This window comes from Geotrypetes seraphini, chromosome 1 (assembly GCF_902459505.1).
Source record: "Geotrypetes seraphini chromosome 1, aGeoSer1.1, whole genome shotgun sequence".
NCBI lineage: Eukaryota > Metazoa > Chordata > Amphibia > Gymnophiona > Dermophiidae > Geotrypetes > Geotrypetes seraphini.
This window is the reverse complement of record NC_047084.1, coordinates 336,002,696-336,026,689: the sequence shown is the minus strand read 5'-3', so window position 1 is coordinate 336,026,689 and position 23,994 is coordinate 336,002,696. Positions and strand designations below refer to the sequence as shown.

Here is a 23,994-nt window from a genome sequence, read left to right as displayed (position 1 = left end):
CAAATACCTAGTTAGATTCTAAGTAGCAAAACAGATTTTATACTGCTTATCCTAGGAATAAGCAGAGGATTTCCCCAAGCCATCTCAATAATGGCCTATGGATTTCTCTTTTAGGAAATTATCCAAGACTTTTTTTAAACCCTACTAAGCTAACTGATTTCACAACATTCTCCAGCAACGAATTCCAGAGTTTAATTACACATTGTGTGAAGAAATATTTATTCTGGTTTGTTCTAAATCTACTACTTAGTAGCTTCATCACATGCCCCTTAGTTCTGGTATTTTTGGAAAGAGTGAGCAAGCGATTTACATCTACCCTTTCCACTCCGCTCAGTATTTTATAGACCTCTATCATATCACCCCTGAGCCATCTCTTTTCCAAGCTGAAGAGCCCTAGCTGCTTTAGCCTTTCCTCATATGGAAGTTGCCCTTCTCTGTACCTTTTCTAATTCCGCTATAACTGTTTTGAGATATGGCGACCAGAACTGCACATAGTATCCAAGTTGCGGCCATACCACAGAGTAATACAAGTTTAGGGACTTGGGTGTGATAGTATGTGATGATCTAAAGGTGGCCAAACAGGTTGAAAAGGCAACTGAGAAAGCTAGAAGGATGCTTGGGTGCATAGGGAAAGGAATGGTCCGTTAAGAAAAAAAAATGTACTGATGCTCCTGTAAAAGACTCTGGTAAGACCTCATTTAGAATATTGTACACAATTTTAGATACCGTACTTTCAAGAAGAAATAAACAGGATGAAGTCAGTCCAGAGGAAGCCAACTAAAATGGTTGATGGTCTACATCAGTGTTCTTCAACCACAGGTCCGTGGACCGGTGCCGGTCCACAGAAATTTCCTGCCGGTCCACAGGGCCGGCACGTGCATCAGGCCCAAAACAGTGTTCAACTGCCGGTCCACGGTGCGCTCAGTGCAGCGTTATCTTTGAGCCGGCTCCCTCTTCCGTACTGATTCAGTGCACAAAGCCAAGGGCAGTGGCTCCTATGTGCATCCTGTGCCTGAACCAGAAGCCTTCTCTCTGATGTTGCAACGTCAGAGGGAAGGCTTCCAGATGAGGTGCAGGACGTGCAAGGAGACGCTGCCCGCAGCTTTGTGCACTGCATCAGTGAGGAAGAGGGAGCCGGCCTGAAAATAACACTCGGGGCGGCATAAAATGGCCATGCGGGAGCAGGCCAGAAGGTAAGGCATAACATAGGGGGAGGGAGACAACAAAAGTAGGGGAGAATAATTTTATTTTGAATTTAGTGATTGAATTATGTCAGTTTTGAGAATTTACATCTGCTGTCAGTGTGTTTTGTGTAGTTTAATTTTGTGGTTAACCATTATGTGTTGTTAATAAGATTATATTGTGTGTATCTATGAAAAATGAATGGAAAAAATAGTGTTATAATTATTATGGGGAAGGAGTCTGGGGTGGAGATGGGCAGGGTCTGTCCCATAACTTAGCCCAGTGTTCTTCAACCGCTGGTCCGCGGATCGATGCCGGTCCACAAAATAATTCTTTTATTTCTACCGGTCCATAGGTGTAAAAAGGTTGAAGAACACTGGTCTACATCATAAAGGTGTATAGCGACAGATTTAAGATCTCAATATGTATACTTTGGAAGAGGGGAAATATAATAGACGTATTTAAATACCTATGTTAATTACTACTGATGTTACTATTTTCAGTCCACAATCATACAATATGAATATCACCAAAGTGCAAAAAAATGTATCGAGGTATGAAAAATTGCTAGTATTTAACTTCAGGGTCTTCAGAAGGCCAGCTGGGTCATAGGACTCAAGCTGGCTGGATTCCTCATTAGTACCGTTGGTTTTTCTGTTGTTATTAATGTCTAAATATTATTACTTTATTTCATTTATCTTTTCTTCTTTGTACTTAATTTTTTCAATTTGTGAATTTAATTACTTAATATATAAATATATGCCTTATTCATCTTATTAATAAAACTACTAAATATACTCCAATTTATAGATCGTGTACTTAGCTTGCTTAGCAGCACTACGATCTATAAATTGGAGTGTATTTAGTAGTTTTATTAATAAGACTAGTCCTTAAGTCCGTTACATTAACAGGTGCTAGAATAGATGTGTGTCTGTCTTTCTTTCTCTCTCTCCCCTTGACCACTGTCTGTCTGTCTATTTTTATTTATTTATCTCTCCTTGAATGCTGTCTGTTTTTCCGTGGCCCCGTTCTGTCTCCCTGACTGTTTTTCCGTGGCCCCCTTCTATCTTCCTCCCCCCCCTGAGCAAAGCTGTCTGCCCCCAGCACACCCCTCCCTCCAAAGCAAACCTCTTTCCCTCTCCCTGTTTTTCCGTGGCCTCCTTCTGTCTTTCCCCACCCCTCCGAGCAAAGCTGTCTGCTCCCCAGCACACCTCTCCCTCCAAAGCAACCCTCTTTCCCTCTCTCTGTTTTTCCGTGGCCCCTTCTGTCTTCCCCTCCCCCAAACAAAGCTGTCTGCCCCCAGCACACCTCTCCCTCCAAAGCAACCCTCTTTCCCTCTCCCTGACTGTTTTTCCGTGGCCCCCTTCTGTCTTCCCCCCCCCACCCAAGCAAAGCTGTCTGCCCCCAGCACATCTCTCCAACAAAAGCAGCTCCCTTTCACCTGCAGCACCGGCACAACACCCTCCAGCCATTCCTCTCAGCTACCAGGAGTGAGTGCTTGGAGCGCGAGAGGGAGCGGGGCCTGGGCGTGTTGGGCGCGGCGGGGGAGGCCTCGACTGCCCCAGCTGCAGCTTCTTCAGCGTCAGTGAAGGTTCCAGCCGCCGCCCAGAACATTTTTAAGTCGCCAGCCCTGTGCGGGGGTAGCGCCCGACTCTCCGCCGGTGTTTTGGGGACAGTCGTCAGCGGCTCGGAGTCCTCCTCCCGGCAGCCGCTGCCAGCGCCGCGAGAGGGAGCGGGGCCTGGGCGGGTTGGGCACGGCGGGGGAGGCCCCAACTGTCCCAGTTGCAGCTTCTTTGGCGTCAGTGAGGAAGGAGAAGTTGGAGAGGGATTGGTCTGGTGAGGAGCTTCGGGGGCTGCTGCTGTTCTTCCACCGTGTCGAGCCCTTTCTTTTCCTGAATGAGACATTCAATCGCTCTTAAACGCCGAGTTGCCATGTGTGACGTAGTAAGCGCGCATGCGCACTCTTGCCGGCACAGCATGACAGAACAGCAATCAGGGAAGCATGCGGTGAGAGTGTGCATGCGCGCTTAGCGTTTTATTATTATAGATGAATAAGGCATATACTCGTATTTATATATTAAGTAATTAAATTCACGAATTGAAAAAATTAAGTGCAAAGAAGAAAGGACAAATTAAATAAAGTAATAATATTTAGACACTAATAACAACAGAAAAACCAACGGGACTAATGAGGAATCCAGCCAGCTTGAGTCTTATGACTCAGCAGGCCTTCTGAAGACCCTGAGGTTAAACACTACCAATTTTTCATACCTCAGTATATTTTTTTGCACTTTGGTGATATTCATATTGTATGATTGTAAATATCTTTGTGGCATAAACACGCTTGAGACGAGTCTCATCTGAACAGAAGCTCCAGATTCAGAGGGCATAGGATGAAGGTAAGAGGTGATTTTTTTTACAGAAAGGTTGGTAGATGCGAGGAATAGTCTTCCAAGTAGAGGTGGTGGAGACAAAGACTGTGTCTGAATTCTAGAAAGTGTGGGATAGGCATGTGGGATCTCTTAGGGAGAGCAAGAGATAGTGGATGGGCAGACTGAATGGGTTATTTAGCCTTTTTCTGTCCTCATGCGTCTATGTTTTATTACAGACAGACTTTTCCGATAGAAAAGGGGCTGGCTGTATATTTTGGTCATTAAAGAATTTGATGTTCGGTTCCCAATCATGTTATAACTGGGTATGTGCACACTTCCATTTTGAAAATGCTCTAGGGAATTCATACACTCTTTGGTATGTACAAATTGTCTGGAATAATTTAAGTGCCTGGTTGTTAAGTTGCCCCCTCATCCCCTAGCCATACAATGTGTTGTACAGAGCATTAATACTTCAAAATTTGAAACAAGAAAACATTCTCAAGCTACAGCATGAATTCAACAATTCCCAGAGGCCCAAGCATTGTAGTTCAGTGGTTGCTACAAAAGCTGCATTTCATGAATTCATGCCACACCATGTTCCATTTATTTGGAACGTGCACCACCAATGCATTCATAGAGGGATAATATCATGTTAGCTCTGGAGCTGAGAATGGCAGAGTGGATTGCTGCAGGCCTCCCTCCTGATTTAGCTCACTCCTATAGATTCCACAGATAGCAGCAACACCTGTGTCAGCAGAAACCTGGCAGTTCAGATCGTGGAAGTTCTGTACAGCTGTGAAACAGGGAAAATGTCTGCAAAGTCAGGTTTGGATTTGGAAGAAACTCCAAAATATCCCAAATTATAATAGCAACCTGAATCTTGGGACTCGTGCACAGGTGCAATAAGAAAAAAAAAATGCTTACATAAAGAAAAGGATGCTAAAATTGTCTACTGCAAAAATGCATTTTCTGAATTTGCACAATAAATCTCCATATTCCATATGGCTGCTAAAACTCAGGAGCACAAATTTGCAAGCACTGGACAGATGTGCATGCAAATCAATCAGTTAATAAGGTGTTATCAATATTTGGACTTAATTAGCACCAATTTGACTTTGTGTGTGCATCTCAAAAGGTGCAAGGTGATGGGAGGAGTATGAGTGTCCTTAAAAGTTAGGTACAATGTTATAGAATATTATGATTTGCGTATTCAACTCCCAAAATTTAGGCGCTAGCATTTATACCAGGTTTTAGCAGGCATAAATGCTGGTAATTTAGACATGGAAATTGGCTGTAAGCACTAGAACGGCATTCATCCTGAAGCACTCTTTATAGAATGGTTCTTAGTGCCAATTTTTTTTAGCATCATTAATAGGTTAACTTTGAAGGAAAATCAGCGAGTTTATTGAAGTCTCTGTAAAGCAAGAGAGCTCATCTCTGCACACCTCTACTATAAAGCTTTCATGCATCTGACAGCTGTGCAGCAGGTGAAGAACTCTTAGAGCTCCTTTTACTAAGGTGCGCTAGCGGTTTTAGTACGCGCTAAAAGCTAACGCCTCCATAGAGCTTGCGTTAGTATTTTTCATTTGGGTGTAGTTTGCACGCGCTAATCTTAAGTGCGCGCTAAAAACGCTAGCGCACCTTAGTAAGAGCCCTTATTGTCAGCTGACCCAGATCAGGGGCATGATCATAATTGCATGCTAACCCCATGTCATGCTGACTACTTGAAAGGTAGTTTAAGGGGCAATTTACATACTGCATACCAAGCTACACAATTATAAAGTACTTGTAGATACCTTGTGCTTCCTTTTTCTTGTACTTTTTACAGTTGAAAAAAACTAAAATATTTGTTGCTGTAACCCCTGGAAACACCTGGAAACACCTCTGTTAAATGGAGATGAAATTACGTATGTTTCGAAACTCTGTACATTCTGTTACTCTTATACAGTGTGGCCTATTTTGAAAGAGACTATATTCCACCCGAAAAAGCCTCTTTTACTCGTGAAAATTGTTTCGAGGCTTGCTTCTCTCCAATAGAAGTGCAAAGCAGAAACTGAAGTAAAAACAGGACTGACAGCCTCTGGTTTCCTGACGGATGAAAAAGTCAGTGCAAAGTATATAGCGTGAGCTCCACACAAAAATATACAAAACTCTAAAACAAACACAGCTAAAAGGAGAAGTGACATTAACGACTTTTTTAAAAAAAATGCTGAGAAAACAAAAGCAAAGGAAATCATTCTTAGGATCATACGCATTGATGAGAGAATCAGCAGTTTGTTCAAGATGGGAGAAGCTCAAGCAGCTATTGATCCGGGAGACAGTGCAAATATTCAGCATAGCAATTAAAGCTAAATCATTAAGTTCAATTGACTATGTTGGATAGGGATGGGGGTGGGAAGAGCAGATTTTAGCAATTAGCAGCTGGAGATCTTCACCTTTATGTCCTTGAAGAAGGAAGCTGTTTCGCCCTCGATAATTGGCTGCAGCAAAGGGCTTCTCCGCTTGCTGGAAGGGGAACCCTGCGACAGGTGTTAACAAGTACATTATATTGTGAACCCCTTTCCCCTCCACCATGTCTCTATACAATAGTCACCATTAAAAATATGGCTGAAAGCACCATGCAAGTCAGCGTATTTGGATGGTAGCACACCTTTAACCAACATGCAGTAACACCACAACAAAGTTCTCATCCACTAAAATTTCCAGGGCACTGGTTAAATAACACACTGAGAACTTAAACCTTTCTGGTTTGTTGTTAAATCTCTTCAGGATGTTTTTAAGGCTTACAGCTCAATATTTGACTCAGTGCTGCTGGCTGCATGTAATTACTCTCTGAAAGCTATTTAGGGGACCATGTGAAAAACAGGTTGATGGTTCAACCCTGAACACCCATCACAGTGTTCACTAAATCATTCTCTCTCAGCATAGAGGCCAACAAGTATTCATTCATTTCAGACCACCAATTCACATGGGCAAAAGACTTTTTACCTGCATAATCAGCTTTAAAAATGTCTTCCCTTCTGGTTGGTGTCTTAGGTAAGTGCACCTTGAAGGGTCTTTTTGTGGCTGCCTGTCAGTTTCCTCCTATCATTTGAGTTTTCTGCTTATTTGGAACCAGCTTCCATTGTGCTACTGAGCCATGAGTATTCCCTGGTAACTGTTTTTTTTTTCCTTGTTTTTATACCCATCCCCCCAACTTAGTCCACACATATTTTAGTCTGGGGTCACAATCTACACTACCTCCAGAATCCAGGTAGCACTGACCCTAAGTCTGGCCACTATGAAAGAAAGATTCAGTTCTTATCTTGCAACCTTCTTTCTTGTATATGTGTCTAGTGGTCCTGAACACAGTGGCATAGTAAGAGTATGTGTGGAGGAGCGGTCCACCCCGAGAGCGGTCTTCCTAAGGGTGTGGTGACCCCTCCCCCCCGCTCCTCTCCTTGCCACTCACACACATGCTCCTTGCCTTCCGCATACCTTTTTGGCGTGAAGTTTCTGCCCGCATTGGAATCGGCACTCTCTCTGATGTCATTTCCAGGACCCGTGCGTTGGAGTTGACATCAAAGGTCGAGCAGACACTGGCATGGGCAGTATGCTGCTCACGTCAGAGAAGTTTCAAAGGTAAAGGGAAGGGTGCATGTTGCGGGGGGGGGGGGGGGGAAGGCGCCGCTCACCCTTACTATGCCACTGCCTGAATGCTAGGTCTTGTATCTGAACTAGCAAGTTGCTTGCAGAAAAATGTCAATCATTTTCCAACTCTTATCCCAGGGAGCTGCTTCTGCCCCCTCAGTTTGTACAAAAGCAATCAAGTAGCACTGCAATAAAAGACATAACAGGAAGGAGGAAAATGGGAAAAACCTCCGACACTACAATTTTGTTCTGCTTCATAACATACAGAGAGAATAATATTATATCATCCAAACTTGTGCAACTAGCACCAATTATATAGAGAGTTTATAGTTACTCGCAGAGACTTAAAACAGACTTTATAGTCATAATGATTTACCTACACAACATCTCTTTTTTTGTTGTTGTTCCTTCTCAGTTCCTCTAAAAGACAGAAAATTCTTCAAATTCAGATTGCTCCTAAGGCAGAAGGCAGGCAAAGCCCTTACACAGGGTAGGGCTTCAGGACCACTAGACACATCTACAAGAAAGAAGATTACCGAGGTAAGAACCTAATCTTACCAGTGCAATGTGTCTAGTGGTCCTAAATGCTAGGGACATACCAAGGCAGACCCCAGAGTTTAAGGTGGGCCCATTGTACCTGCCTTTAAGACGGAGGCCCTGAAAGCAGTGTCCTTCCCAGCTGCCACATCCACCCTATATAAACTAGTGAAGGTATGTAGGATAGACTATGTAGTCACTCTACAAATCTCCTCAGGTAAAACAGCCCTAGTTTCTGCTCATGAGGCAGCAACTCCACTAGTGGAGTGTGATTTCAATGTGATTGGTGGTTGTTTACCACAGCCCACATATGTGTACAAAATGGCTATTTTAATTCATTTGGAAATTGAGGCTTTAGACACTAGCCTCCCTTTCTTGGCATGACTGGTGAGAACAAAAATGTGATCTGAAAGGTGAAACTTGATAACTTCGAAGTACTGAAAAAGCACTCGCTTGACATCCAGCAAATGCAATGCTTTATCCTTTTTCTTAGACCCCGTAGGATGAAAAGTGGGAAAATGGACTTCCTGATCTACCTTTGGTAAGAAAGACGGGACTGTGCGTAAGGAGAACCCTGCTTTCGTGAACCTGCAGGAAAGAGCTTGGAACTCAGAAAGCTGTCTTGCTGATGTAATCGCCACCAGGAACACTGTCTGGACTGTAAGATCCAAGAGGGAAGCATCCTGTAAGAGCTGAAATGGAGCAGTATTGAGATGCAGCAACCCAATGTTAAGGTTCCAGGAAGGGAAAGGGGAATGCACCAGAGGGTGAAATTGCAGAGCCCCTTTAATGAACTGGGTGATATTGGGGTGAGAGGCCAAGAAGCCTCTTTCTCCTCGAGCTTGGAAACAGGAAAGACCTGCTACTTGCACTTTCAGAGAACCTACTGACAGCTCCTTCTGAAGTCCTTCCTGAAAAAAAGTCCAGGACTACTGAATTCAGAGCTCATCAGGGCTCTACATCTTTCATCACATATCAGCACTGAAAGGACTTCCAGGCCTTAGCACAGGCTGCCACTGTGGACGGCTTCTCTCTTGTCAGGGCCGCCCGCTTAAGAGACATGTTGTAAGTCCAAAGTGTTCTGGATTCTCGATAGGAACTGGTCCTCAAGAAGATCCACTTGGACTGTAGCATATGAGACATGGACGCTCCTTAGCTGGCCATCCAGTGCAAAGCTGCCATGATATAGGGGTAAAAAGGCCTGAGAAGTCCATCCCAGTCAATTTTGAGCAAAATTGAGGGTTTTTAAGAAAGATGGAGGCAAAAGAAGAAAAAAAAAATCATTTAAAATCCAAGATGTCTGCCGCCAGAAAAATCATACTAAAAACGACCTGTGGAGACCTCTCCGAAGGGGGGGAAAAATGAATAAATAAATAAATCACAGGGAAAGGGTCTTGGAGGTGGGAGACCTGGGCTCTGCGGTCAGAAACCCTCAAAGTCAACTTTTAAGGATCCCCTGATTTTCCCCATAGTCTTAAATAGCCTTACTCACTTTGTCCTGTGGTGCCTGCTTGTTTCAGCATAGATTTCAGGTGGAATCAAAGGGAGACGAAATCTGTCTCACTTATTCACTGGATGAATCTGGTCTTCTGGCTGTCAGCTGGACCAAGGTCAAACTGAACCTCAACCCCTGAAAAACTGCGCTGTGAAAGGGGAGAGGGATCACGTAGCTGGCCTACTGTTAGTCCTGGCCGAGTCAGGAAGGAGCCCACACAGCCTGTGTTCAAACTCCTGACTGAATCAGGGATGAAGCAGCTAAGCAGTGGACGGCCCCTGAGCTATAAAAAATAATTGCAGGATGGCTAGCTAGGTATCCCTGAGTGGCTGAGCCCGCTAGCAACAGACTTCCACCGTGCAAGTCTGTGTCTTCTCCCAGACAGAGGTCCCACCAAATGGGAATATCTGGGCACCGAGATCCAAGGAACACAGAGCAAAAATACCTAAAAATAATAAACCTGCAGAGCATATCAAAAACAGTTCTGAGCAACTTGCTCGCAGAAAACAAAATGAGGGGGCAGGAGCAGCAACCTGGGAAGGAGATGGAGCAGGAGAACATGATTGACAGTTTTCTGCAAGCAACTTGCTGGTTCAGATACAAGACCTAGCATTCAGGACCACTAAAAATAATTTTATGTTCAAATTATTTTTATTAGACCATAAACGGTAACAAAGTAAAGGCCGACATTAACAAAGAGAGTAATTTCGGTAAGTGGCTTGAAAATATAGGGCAGTGTTTACACACTCATGTGCATAGCTATGTAACTGCAAAAGGGATATAGAGGTAGAGAAGCAGGCTTTCATAAAACAGAGAGGTCAGTTTTCATATACAGTCTACAAATGCATGTATGCATGTGCATGTGTAAATTTTTGTGCAAAAATGCAAGCCGGGTGCCTATGCATTATTCTAAGGGCACATGTAAGTAGCATGACCCATAAATGCCAGTAGGGGTGTACACATAGTTGGAGCATGGGATCCCATTTACATGTGTAACTTACAGCATACTGTAAGTTTTGTGTGTTCTTAGCATATTTACATAACTAGTCAATCTATATCTATGGCAAGCGTAATTGCAAACAAAGGAGCACCGATACAAGATTATGTCTGAATTCAATAATGGAATCTGGGGCTCAGATACCACTGGATTTTGCTCTCACCAGGTGATATCAGAGTGCCCATCTATAGAATTGCCCTCTATGCTCTGTTATAGACTAGGCTCTTACTGAATGCTCTCCGGATGCTTAATTGTAGGCATCATGCTTATGAATTGCCCTACACATGAGTATTTTGCATTTTATGAAATACACAGGTACATTTCCACCCCGGGAACATTCATGCACATTCCACACATACAAGTGTCTGTCTGTCTGTATACACCGCAATTTGATAAGGGCAATTTTCTTCACATAAAGCACGATTTAAATTTGGCAAATGCATCATCAATTACCCCCTAATTTGGCTCAAAAAATATATATTTATAATTTTAAACATGCAACTTATAATTTAGGGGGTAAGTGGATAAAGTAATTTCTTTGTGTGAAGCATGTTGTACACATGGAAAAGTAGTTTCTATAAAATTGCATGGGTGTACACATCCACAGAGTCTGGTGTGCCAGCAAGAACAAGTGTTCTTTCAGTATGGTCCTTCTAGGCTGATACAGGTGTGCATGTATCAACACCAATCCTCTGACAAATGATTTATACATCCCCCTCCATATCTGCAGGTTCAGAACTTGCAACCTCGGTTATTTGCGGTTTTCATCTGGATGACCCACCCCCGCCTCCTGGACCTCTCCACTTAATTACTTTTTAAAACCTGGTGGTTTAGAGGTGAAGCAGGGCAGGAGCGATCTTCCTACACTCCTCGTGGAAACTCACTGCAGCCATTTTTGTTCCCGGCTCTGCATGGGGAAGGAGAGTAGGAAGATTGCTCCTGACCCGCTTCACCACTAGACCACCAGGCTTTAAAAAGTAAGTACAGTGGTGAAGTCTGGGAGGGAGGCAGGGGTGGGTCAGAGTCAGCCCTAAAGTTATTCACGATTTTTCCATATTCAAGGGCCGGCTCTGCTCGTAACCTCCGCGAATAAGGAGAGAGAAGTGTATATCATATCACTCTCAGGTTAGTGGTTTATATAGGGAGGTCAGGTTACTCATCTGTATTTTTGGAATTTCTGTAATATGCTTGTGGATTGCATTTGTACATGTTTACGATGCACTTAATGAACAGAGTTTAAAAAAAAACCCAAACAAAAAACAAGTGTTCTTCGAAGCTGTCCATGGGTAGGCATTCCCAGGTGTGTAGTTTGAGTAGAGCTGCGATCTAAAGATGTACAGTGGAACCTCGGTTTGCGAGTAATCCGGTTTGCGAGTGTTTTGCAAGATGAGCAAAACACTCAGCAAACTTTTGACTTGCAAACTGAGAACTGCCCTGATAAACGAGCACTTTCAGTCCAGGAAGCGCCGCTTCGGGGGATTCCTCTTCCGTCTTCCGGCCAGCCTTCCATGTTGGGTGCCTTCCGCAGGTTGGAAGACCTCTGTCTGGGCCTGCGAGGCCGAGTGCCTTCCCGCCTGCGTCAATCATTGGCTTTGTGCGTGTCATGCGTGGCGTGCGGGTGGGGCGGAGCTCGGCTGCGTGGGCTCGGGTGGGGGCTCTCCAGCATGCGAGGGGCATCCGACGTGGAGGGCTGGCCGGCAGATGGAGGAGGCATCCCTCTGAAGGCACTGCGGGGTTCTCCAGCGGCTTGCGGACATTACACGCATTCCCCCCCCCCCCCCGAAGTGGCACTGTGGGATTCTTCTTCCGATGACGGACGGAGGAGGCAGACAGAAGAGACGGCGCTGCAGCACCCATCCCCAACAGGTACAGACCCCATGTTCTGGAACCAATCGTTGCTGTTGCCACTATTGTCTATGGGGAACTTGGCTTTGATAAACGAGCATTTTGGAACCAATTATGCTCGTAATCCAAGGTACCACTGTACTTTATAAAATAAATGTGTACATGGACAAAGTACACAATATTTGCAGCTGCTTCACAGCATGTGCATGTTTGTGTGAGAGCAGGTGGGTGCTATTTCAGAAGTCTATTTTATAGAGGAATATAGGCACCTATATCACTTTTATAAAAAGGCATGCTTTAACAAATATTTAAAAGATGCCATATTACAAAATAGCCCCTTAAAATTCTACCTGCTATTTGGCAGTTTGTTATAGGCGATCAACTTAACTTCAGCTGCTTAGTTTCAGCAGCCTGGCTCAACTGGGTAAGCTCTTGCCCCAGTTATTTAGTTCAAGTTAACTGGATACTGGGCTGCTGAATAATGGACCCAAAAAGGCTTCTCTGCTGACCTCTGAGGTACTAGGTACCAAAAAAAAAAAAAAAAAAAAAAAAAAAAGGAGTAGCCAGTATTTTAAGTCATGTTGCTTGGTTCTGACTAGAACTCTCAGAATATTTATGACAAATTATTTTTAACAACACTTTTCATTCGTGTAGACCAGCGGCTCCCAAAATGGGGTTGCAACATCCTCACTTGGAGTTGCAACTAGTAGGGGTGGGGGAGCATCATCAGCCAGCACAGGCTGACAGGACACCAACTCAGGCTCATGCAGGATTGACGGGAGGTGGAGCCAGCGGCACTTGTTAGCCAGTGGTAGAAGTTGGCATGGAGTCAGGCTCACAAAGGGAGGTAGGGCTGTAGTCATGTAAAAGTTTTGCACATAAAACATGGTAAGAAACAGGGTCCTGGGCAAAAACTGTTTGGAAATCATTGGCATAGACCAAATCTTAGACATAAGCGAGCAGGATGGAAGTGGTGTTCAAAGCTATCCATTTAGGTATATAACTGGCCTAAACTAGGTTTTCCTACCTACACAGACAGCAGCACTAAATATCTGTACCAAATGCCAGTGCAGGCACTTAAATTATCACAGTGATCATGCCGACTGAAAACTTACTCAAATATTAGCTACTGTTCAGGTCAACTAGTCACTTTCCAAGGTAATAGTGACCGAAAGGAAGGCTGCATTGGGATCAATGTTTCCGTGCTGTTCTCTTCCAATACTCTATATACCATATTAAAACATGCACATGCAGTAACATATGTTCAGCTGCATCCCGTCAATACATTATTTTAATTATGCTCAAATAAAGGAGACCTGTGTGGTCAGTTTACTGCATCAAGAGGGCAGACAGCAAAAGCAAGACTAGAAAACTGGGAAGCGGCATACTCACAATGACTGGGATTGTGCTTGCCCGGTGGAGGATCTGCTTGACCAGCCGATACCTGTCGTACAGCGGTTTCATGACCTGCCTCTCATTCTTAGTTGCCTGGAAATAAGGAAGACAGAATGTCAACTGTAATATAATGACACAAGATTCTCCCCCGTGTCTTGGTTAATCAGATTCTCTTCTTTGCTTCGTTAATGGAGACAGAATAAAAACTGATCATCAATTATTCCATCAAATGTTACGCAGTGGCTGAATTTACTATATTATATTTTTTGACACTGGATTTACTATACGCTACAGGGCAGGGTGGAATGACCGGATACACTGGGCTAAATTTCAGAGGGCATGGGAGCCTGTGTGGTTGGCTATGCCTCACTGTACCTGCAGTTGGGTATTAAGCTGTTAAAGTGACTCTGCTGACGTCTCGTACTAGTTTCTGGTTTAAGGAACACCTGTGGTTATTTGTTAGGGAGGGTATGGGGCGGGGAGAGAAAAATAAAAACTAAATGTGTTTTTCAACCATCTTGCTGTTAAATACATGTTGTGAATATTTAACTTTGCATTTTATAACTCAGTTATCGATAACGTTCCATATCCATGATCTGTGTTTTTGTTATTACATGATGGAGACAGTATACAAAGGCTTGGAAGCACACCTATATGTCTGCAATCATTAATTGCATCTTCCATATAAAACATTTTGTTTTTTCTTTGTTTGCATTTGAGCCAGGAGCTGACTGTGACAGGAAGGTTAATGGAGATCAATAGCCAGTCAGATAGTTCCCGACAGTGCTGTGCACTACCACACCGGAGGCCTGGGTTTAAGTTCAGCACCTGGATCCTGCACTGTGAGTACACAGAGTGCTAAGGATGAGCCCGAGGGAGCCATTATAGTCCTATGGGAAGTCCCAGGTATTGTTCAACATGATCTTTCAGTACATCTCAAGTGTAGGTTTTGACAGGTTATGAATAGGTTGCAAATTCAAGGGAGAGGAATAAAGTAAATATAAAATGAAGCACAACATAACCAAACAAAATAAAGCAGGATGTGGATTTCTTAAACCACAGCTTAGCATCTTCCCCCCTAAGAGCTCTGGGAGAGCTGTTCCATCCCAGTGACATGTGATGATTTCATCCATTTGTGTAACTTACTGACCAATGGGAAAACATGCTTTACATGTGGAAAGGACTAGATAAAATTACTCCCTTAATGTACCAACGCTGTGTAAACTTACACCTGCCTGAGTTTGTGCTAGCAACCTTGCTTTGGGTTCAGAACGGGTGATAAAACAGTAATTTATCTGGCTTAAAGTGTGAGATTTTTTTGCTAAATTCATTTTTGTTGCTTCCCTGTCCTTTTCCCCACTGTCTCAACTTTTTACAAGTGAATATAAATGAATATAGTACCACAAATGCAGAACCTTTGATGATGAATACAGCTCTGTAGAAAGAGCAGGAAACTGCTAGCTATTTATACCCCCCCTCCCCAAATGCTTGCTGCTCACATGGTATATTCAGTAACAATTCCTATGAAATATTACTTTCTGCTGGCAATTCTACAATAGAGAGACCTACCGGCCGCCCATGAATGCTTTCATAATAGAGCAGAGCTTTCTGTAGAGACACTTTCTCAGCAGCTATCTCATCCCGAGTCATGTCCTGTACAAGAGCAAGAAATCAAGAGCATTAGGCACTTAACATTCACTCATCTCCCAACTCTGCAATTTAATTATCTGAATATATGAGACAAAAGCTGTACACCACATCTTGGATACCCAGATATCCATACTCCAGTAAATGTAATAACAGAAATGACACATTTCAGAGTGATTCTGCATTGCAGCCAAGGAATTTTTATGTAGAAGAGAACGAAATCCCCACACACAGATTTCAACTAGATATATGAGGTCCTGGTCCTTAAGAGGGACAGCTGGTAACATTTTGACAGCCCATGCTACTAGAAGTGGCCCAGAACCTTGCTTAGAAGTACCTTGATGTCTTCTGGCCGGTTCGCCTCTGCTCGCTTCTCCTGGAGCCTTCTCTGAATGGTCTCCAGCGTGGCTTCCACTGTGGGTTTCATAGACTCCTGTTTCCGCTCCTCCTCCTTCTCCAGCTGAGACCCAAAACTCTTGGGGAGAGTATTGCTCCGCTGGCGCACTTGGGGAGCCAAATCCTCTTCCGATTGCTTCAGTTTGGACTCTGGGTGACAGTGTAAGTAGCATGTCAGCAAAGCTAAGGCAAGAGACAGTTCTCTGGGACAATTCAAAAAAGAGAAGACTGCCGTCACTCTCAGCATTTGCTTACCTTTCAGCTGCTTCCGAAACTTTGCTAGTTCATTCATCCACTTCAACACCTCTGGGTTACCAGCTTTATCACTGTGAGAAGGCTGGAAAAAGGGAGAGCAAAAGCCTTTAGTAATTAATACGGTCCATTTTAATTCTACAAAATATCTGGCTACATTATGAATCTTAGGTCACAGTCACAAAAGGCTTTTACCACAGAAATTTTTTTTCCTCCACTATTTTTTCTTCTTTCTGCACATAAAAACTCCCATTTATTTAATGTTTGAATTTTGACAACAGTATGAATGATGCTATTAATAATGCCAGGCTCTACTCCCCTCCTTAATAAAACCCAAAATATCATTTACTTATGAGATTATTTTAAACTATATGAAAACCATGCAAACAAAATGAGCCACAGTCAGCAAGAGAGGTTATTCCATTATAACAGCTGTATTAACTGTAGCCCAAAAATGTCACTTCTGTTTCTACACTGGTCAGATCACATGGTTCTTGTTAGAACTGCCATGTGAATCATTCATTTGAAACAGCCACTAGAGGTCAGCAGAACTCACTCTGTATTTCCTTTCTTCCTCAAACTTTTCCTCAAACTTCCTGATTTTCTTCTTCAGGCTCTGAATCTTCCGGGTCAGCTGTGCAGGGCTCAGGTCCTCTCCATCATCTTCATAGGAGCCAAGGGATGAGCTCCGTCTCCTGCTGTTAATACAGGACAAGCTGACAAGCGGCTCTGGGTATAACAGTGCAAAAAACGTTCAGACCAACTGCTATATCCTATCTCCAGCACGCAATACTATAACTGCCCTCCCAGACACATTTCCTTTCATTTGGCTTTGCAGTAAAGTTTTCACTTAATAGATATTGCATTAAGGTACAAAATTAGGAGGGAGTCGTTAATGTTTATCTGTTAAGGGAAGAAACATGCAGGATCTGACACACACTTACATATACGCACAATGTAAAATGTGCAGCAGTGGAAACTCATGCAAAGAGAAGCAGATGGTCAGATATTCAGGCAACAGTCAGATATGTTTTGGCAAATGCTTAGATAATTCCAAAGTCTGTTATACAGACACGGGGGGTGGCTGGTTTCTGGATTAAGTAAGGGTTCCAAATGTTCATCTACCCAGCATGGGAGAAAAACGATGAGTAACACACAACATACTGGATAAGGTGCAATATCCTGCCATCAGACATATATCCTTAGATGTGTAGACAGCAATAACTGACCAGGTTCAATCAGCTGGTAGGTAACAGAATTAAGTGACAGTAAAAAGATCATTCTTATAGGATAAGCGCATTAGACTCTGGTTACAGATTCCATATGAATTGAAATTCTTTATTCAATGCTGCTGAGGCACCTGTCACAGAGTTAGTAGCTGAGAACAGCGACGTAGTGAGGGTGAGAGGCGCCCTGGGTGGTGGAACCCCTCCCCTGCCCTCATCTATGCACCCTCTGCTTCCACACGCTCCTTCCCCAACCCTTCCTGCCGCCCGCGCGCTGCTTCCCTTCCCCTGTACCTCTGTAACATTCCTGGTGCGAGCAGCAATCCAAAGCTGCTGTCACACCAGCGTCGGCTCTTCCTCTGTCGTCACTTCTTAGGCATGGGTCCAGGAAGTGACGTCAGAGGAAAAGCCCATGCGACAGCAGGTTGGGAGTTGCTGCTCACGCCAGGAACGTTACAGAGATATGGGGGAAGGGAAGCGCGCAGTGTGGGGGGAGGGGAAGTAGTGGGGGAGGCGGAAAGGAAGACGGGTACCTGCACCCTTAGAGAATGACACGGTGGTTATTACCCGTGGCTAGCCGCGGCTAGCCCGCCAAAACGGTGACCAAAAAAAAAGGTCACCGCGAGATCGGGGACAAGGCCATTCACCGCCCCGTGGAGCGGTGAATGGTTAGCACGTGCGGTGAAGAGAGTTTTATCCGGCAGCCCCCTCTCTCCCACCGGCTGGCCGGTCATGCATCTCTTTCCCTCCTTTTCCCTTACCTTCTCTTGTTGAAACTGGCAATTTCTATAAGGCCAGAGCCTTGAAGTTGTGTCGCGTTGCCTGCTGGAAAAGTCTCCTTCAACGCAACTTCCTGTTTCTGGTTGCATCGGAGGAGACTTTTCTAGCAGGCAACCCGATGCAACTTCAAGGCTCCGGCTGTAATACAGCGCATAGCCTTATAGAAATTGCCAGTTTCAATAAGAGAAGGTAAGGGAAAGGGAGGGAGGGAGGGAAATCCATGGCTGGACCGTGTGAAGGGTGCTGGGGATGGGAGGATGGAGAGGAAAAGACGCTGAAGACGGGGACAGGGCGGTGAAAAGGACAGCGGGGACAGTGACAGGGCGGTGAAGGGGTTGACAGAGACAGAGACGGGGACGGGGCGGTGAAAGGGACGGCGGGGACGGGGCGGTGAAGAGGATGGTGGTCCGGTGACGGGGCAGTGACGGGGACAGAATTTTTCCCCGTGTAATTCTCTATGCACCCTCACCAAGAGGGTGCCCAGGGTGGACTGCCCCCCCTCCTTTGGACTGCCCCCCCCCCTGGCTGAAAAGAGCTTTCAGAGAACATAATTTGGAGGGAAAATGATTGATATACGAGCTTAGGCCCTCTTTTACTAAACTGCAGTAAAGGTTTTTACCACGATCTGCGGTGCTAAATGCTAAGACACTCATAGAATTCTATGAGAGTCGGAGCATTTAGCGCTCCTGGCTGCGGTAGAAACCTCTATCGCGCCTTTGTAAAGGGGTGGGGGGGGCGGTTTAATAGGTATGGACACACATTTAATTTTTTTTCTGCCTTTTCCTGGAATACCAGTGAGGTTAAATACAATTGAATAGTTAATTTAGAGGATTTATAAAACTACCATTCTACTGCAGCTGACCCAGTCCTATCCCTTTACTCCATGGGCAATAGTGCAAATAGCTTTGGGTGCTTTGCCCTATGCAAGGGTAAAGCAATTTTTTAAGAGGCTTCTTTACAGGTAAACATGCTTTCACCTGTAAAAATCCTGTTTAACTGCCTACATTGGTGAAAAAGACACATATATTTCTAACTCTGCGAACTCTGAAGAATTTTGAAAGTAAAAAATAGCCACATGCTTTTACTTTGAACATGAAAATCATCCCACATGTTGATACTTGCCAATTTTGTGTGGATACTTCTTTTTTTTGAAAATCTCTAAAACTAAGGTGCAGTGAAATTGAGTGCTTAATGGCCTATTGTATTTCTCATCCCACTTCATCTTGTACGTAGTTGAGGTTGTTTTGTCTGACAGACAATCACAGTCCCACTCCATATCTGAATTGTACATTGCCTAGTGCTTTGCTATGTAGTGTATCTGTGAGTTCCTTTTTTAATTCCAGTATATTTTTTATCTCTGTAAAGTGTGTGGGCCTAAGAGATTACTGCAGCACCAGCTAAATGAAAACTCCATGGGGGAGTTGCCATTAAAGAACAAATCAGCTTGCAGACAGGTAGGTACAACCTCTGAGCAGGCACTTAGACCAGAAATGTATGTCTTTGCATAGATCAGTATATTGCAAACAGTGTGCTGTGGCACCACTAGTATGCCCTGGCAGATTCCAAACTGCTCACAGGATGTGCCTCTCGCAGTGAGAGGCACATCCTGTAGTCAGTCAGCCAGTGCCTCTCCTCCTCACGGCGCCTCTGCTCTTTCTCTTCACCTCTCCTTCTGCAGTACCGCCACCGGTGGTAATAAGAAGCTCAGGGCCTTAGCTGGAGGACGTCCGCACATTTCCGGGTGCCATCCAGCCACGAGATTAATGTGCGTCACCTTAAAGAGTTTGTGACCCTCTGGCACAGATGGTGAAACCAATTCTCCAGCTTCTAAAACTGCCAAGTCAAACCCTACAACTTGACTTATAGATTCCTATCAGTTGAAGAAACTGCAAAGTGCAGTGGAATACCAAAAGACATCAGACTCTTCAAGAGCCAGATGAAAGCCTACCTCATAAACGAATGGGAATTGGGAGGTGAAGGAGGAACTTCTGTATCATCCAGATACTGCTGGTTTTGCCCATAGGCGTAGAAGCGTGGGGATAACATGGGATCACTGTCTCCATCGAGGAGCTGACGAATTAGATGACCAGGCTGTGGGGAGAGGCACGCTTCCTCTGCCTCTGTCTCTTCTTGCTGCCATGATGGCAAAGATAGGACAGGTTCTGCCAATAAATAAATAAAACAGAGTCACAACTAGGTAACTTTAAAATTTAAAAGGCTTTAGAAAATAACCTGTATATGCATGCTACAATTTGTCTGTTTATAAAACTAGGCTCTGAGAAATGCTTGCTGTGTTCTACAAAATTAGTATTTCAGTCAGTGATTACATTGCACTGTTCTGAATAGGTCTTTCACCTGCAAGCACTTCTCTTTGTATAGTTATACAGGAAAAAAACACACAGTGCACAAGAGGTGTGACCTGCAAGGTCCTAAATGCCGGTGCTACATTAAAGTAAGAAGAGGGCTCTGGGGGACTTCAGGTCGGGGGGGGGAGGGGGTGTGCCCGATCACAGGGGGAAGGGTGCCGGTTCGCGGGGGGGGGGGGAGGGGGGCGCTCGCAAATCGAGACGCGCTCGGTTTCCGAGGCGTCGATTTTGCGAATGTTTTGCTCGTCTTGCAAAACACTCGCAAACCAGTGCACTCGTAAACTGAGGTACCACTGTATTGCATTCTGTAGTATAAATCAGCATTGACATAATTCAAAAATATATGGGACAGTTAGACAGTGATAGATAAGGAACAAATTTTAGAGGCTTGCGATATTATCAAAACTACATCCTTTATGACCTGGAGATCAGAAGCCAAGAGGATGTGATAGGGCAGAGTACGGTACTGGGGTTCAAGAAAGGATTGGACAATTTCCTGCTGGAAAAGGGGATAGAAGGGTATAGATAGAGGATTACTGCACAGGTCCTGGACCTGTTGGGCCGCCGCGTGAGCGGACTGCTGGGCACGATGGACCTCAGGTCTGACCCAGCGGAGGCATTGCTTATGTTCTTATGAGCAAGGGGATGTCTAAGAAAGTACAATTTAGTGGCATTACCTGTCATGCATGAGTACCTAAGTTAGAGCCACAAACCAAACTGGGTGGATTCTGACAGGCTGTTGCTGGTGGTAGCCTGGTACTAGCCACTAAGATCACAGGGATCTAGAATACTGGATATCTGGCAACAGCCCCACTACTTAGATTTTGTTATAAAACTGGTGGTAAAATCTCCTGGGCTCTTTCGTAAGCAAGGAAGCAACTAACAGGGAAGAGGTACTCCGCGGAACAGCACTGGATGTCTCGTCAGTGAAGGCTCTTGAGAAAGTATTCAAAGGCAAGGAAAAACCACTCCAAACTAAGGTCAGACTTGTTCATACAATCATTTTCTCAGTGGTCAATAACAGATGCGAAGGCGGGACACTGCAGAGGCAGGACAGAAAGAGGATTGGATTTTTTGAGAGGGATTTTGTGTGTGCCATGGACTGCCAGAAGAGCTAACAAACCGATTCTGGAAGAGATCAAACTGGCTACGTCACTCAAAGCCCAAATGTGTGTCTGTATATGGTCGTTTGGTGGAGGATGGGCTGGGGAGGGCTTCAATGGCTGGGAGGGTGTAGATGGGCTGGAGTAGGTTTTAACGGAGATTTTGGCAGTTGGAACCCAAGCACAGTACCGGGTAGAGCTTTGGATTCTTGCCCAGAAATAGCTAAGAAGAAAAAATTTAAAAAAAATTTAAATTGAATCAGGTTGGGCAGACTGGATGGACCATTCAGGTCAATCCATCTGCCGTCATCTACTATGTTTTTGTGGTCACACTGTCAGAAGAGAAAGATCATTGGAGAAGGGACATTATGTTTGGGAAAATTGAGGGAACCAGGTGAGGAGGGCAAGTGGAGGACGGTCATGGGGATGACACAAAATCAAGTCGCTAGGACTTGAACACGAGTCAATGGCACCTAACAAATGCTCATCGTGCTATAGAAATATTCAGTAGTAGTAGTAGCAAAACACAAGAGGGGCTACATATTGGATAAGTGTGAGAACTTGTCTGCTGATCCACACAGGATGGTAGAGAAACCATAGGGCAAACAAAACATCTGATATCCTACAAATAGCCAAGATTTTACAGAGCAGTCGCTGAGCAGACAGGATGGACTCTGCTGGTCTTTATCTAACATCATCTACTCTGTCACTAAAAGTGTCACTGTGCAGACAAGTGCAAATAACTACATTTCAGCTTATAACACACAAACTAAAATCCTTTCAGAATACAATTTTTTGAGTGTCATGAATTACTCTTACATTTTTTAACATGCCCTTAACACCAAAGAAAATACTTCCATACACGCAATTCTAATTTTTGAATCTACCTTAAGTTGCTTATTTTTCTTTCATATCTTCACAATATTAGGAAAAGATTTTTCTGTGGGCAAGCAGATGTTTATCTATAAACACACAGATGAACGTACACACACATGCAGCCCTACTTCTACCAACATAAAGAGTGGTGAGGTGAAATCTGGGGGAACCACCAAATATATGTTACTTTGCAAAACTGCATCAACACAGGTGCAAAGTTTGTGGGCCATCTGTACCTGATGTGTGCATCTATGCCTGCAGGTCTGCAACCTCCCTGAGCAGTTTGACTATGTCCCCTCTTTTCTGGTTCCAATTTTATTCAACGGCCACAATAAACATTTGAAAGTATGCATGGAAAACAGGTTGCCTGAATCAATACGTCGTGTTCCCTCCCTAAAAGCATTCAAATCCAAGCTAAAAGCCCACTTTTTTTTAAAACTGTTTTCAACTCTTAACTCCCACTCACTGCTGTCAGATACCTATATCCACTGTATTGTTTCCTGAAATGTCCTGTCTGAATTAGATTGTAAGCTCTTCTGAGCAGGGACCGCTGCGTACGCCTTTCAGCGCTTTAGAAATAATACATAGTAGTATTAGTAGTGACTAAAGCATCACTGGTAGCAACATCAAAAAGATGGACGAGACGTTCTTTGAAGGCGTCTTGATTCACCAGATCTCGTTCGTTGCATTTGTGCCTTTTATTTAGCTTCTCATATTCATCATAAAGCTTCATCAATATGCGAATCCCCGAGCCTATTCGCTGATGTGGTATTCTTGCACGCTGCCAAATTTCCAAGAACATGGTCAGATGAGCTGCCTCTTTCAAAGCAGCCTTTATGTCACTGTGTAAGTACATCATCAATCGAAGAACATTCCCGTTGGCTGGGAGATGTGAACTCGACAGTTCATCAGTGCCCTCTTTCCTAGCAGCCACACTTCAGCACTGCTTCTAGTCTTTCACATTCTTACTTCTTGGTTTTTATCCTAAAATGTGACATCAACTCGGTTTTCAACTGTCTATTTAGCACTAAACTTTCTGCTTTGCGGCAGTATTAGTACTAAATTGTTATTAATGGAATAACAATAAAACTGTTGTCAATAACAGCTTCAAAGAATAGCTATTTAGTATCCAACCAATATTAAGAACAGTTTCTAACCACATTATCATGAATAGCCAGCCGCATTACAAGGATATTTTAGGACCATGAGCGACCTCTAAATCTGTCCCAAGCTACTTCAAATTTTAACCATATCTTATCTACATGAGAGCATATTCAGACTTGTGGAGGCATGTTCTGATAAGTGTGGGGAGTGTGTGTGGTGCAGTGGTTAGAGCTACAGCCTCAGCACCCTGAGGCTGTAGGTTCAAATCCCATCCTGCTCCTTGTGACCCTAGGCAAGTCACTTAACACTTCACTGCCTCAGGTATCACAGATTGTGAGCCTGCCAGAACAGATTTAGGGAGCGTGTGGTGCGGTGGTTAGAGCTACAGCCTCAGTACCCCGAGGCTGTAGGTTCAAATCCCATCCTGCTCCTTGTGACCCTGGGCAAGTCACTTAACACTTCACTGCCTCAGGTATCACAGATTGTGAGCCTGCCAGAACAGATTTAGGGAGCATGTGGTGAAGTGGTTAGAGCTACAGCCTCAGTACCCTGAGGCTGTAGGTTCAAATCCCATGATGCTCCTTGTGACCCTGGGCAAGTCACTTAATCCCCCATTGTCCCAGGTACATTAGATCAGTGGTCTCAAGCTCAAACCCTTTGCAGGGCCACATTTTGGGCTTGTAGGTACTTGGAGGGCCTCAGAAAAAAATAGTTAATGGCTTATTAAAGAAATGACAATTTTGGCATGAGGTAAAACTCTTTATAGTTTATAATCTTTCCTTTTGGCTAAG

The 23,994-nt window shown here is 44.1% G+C and overlaps 1 protein-coding gene across 6 annotated transcripts in view; it reads right to left on the bottom strand.

The window, feature by feature from the left end:
• FAM13A (family with sequence similarity 13 member A) overlaps positions 1–23,994 on the bottom strand; it is a 416,553-nt gene that overhangs the window by 39,295 nt on the left and 353,264 nt on the right. For 3 of the 6 annotated variants that reach the window (XM_033959097.1, XM_033959060.1, XM_033959105.1), the window contains 7 exons: positions 19,703–19,916; positions 16,305–16,446; positions 15,752–15,833; positions 15,438–15,646; positions 15,023–15,106; positions 13,451–13,546; positions 5,990–6,073 (listed from right to left, as the gene is read on the bottom strand). In XM_033959097.1, coding sequence (XP_033814988.1) covers positions 5,990–6,073; positions 13,451–13,546; positions 15,023–15,106; positions 15,438–15,646; positions 15,752–15,833; positions 16,305–16,446; positions 19,703–19,916 — 911 coding nt within the window. The remainder of the gene's footprint in view (positions 1–5,989; positions 6,074–13,450; positions 13,547–15,022; positions 15,107–15,437; positions 15,647–15,751; positions 15,834–16,304; positions 16,447–19,702; positions 19,917–23,994) is intronic. The other 3 variants (XM_033959069.1, XM_033959088.1, XM_033959079.1) reach the window with 3 other exon arrangements.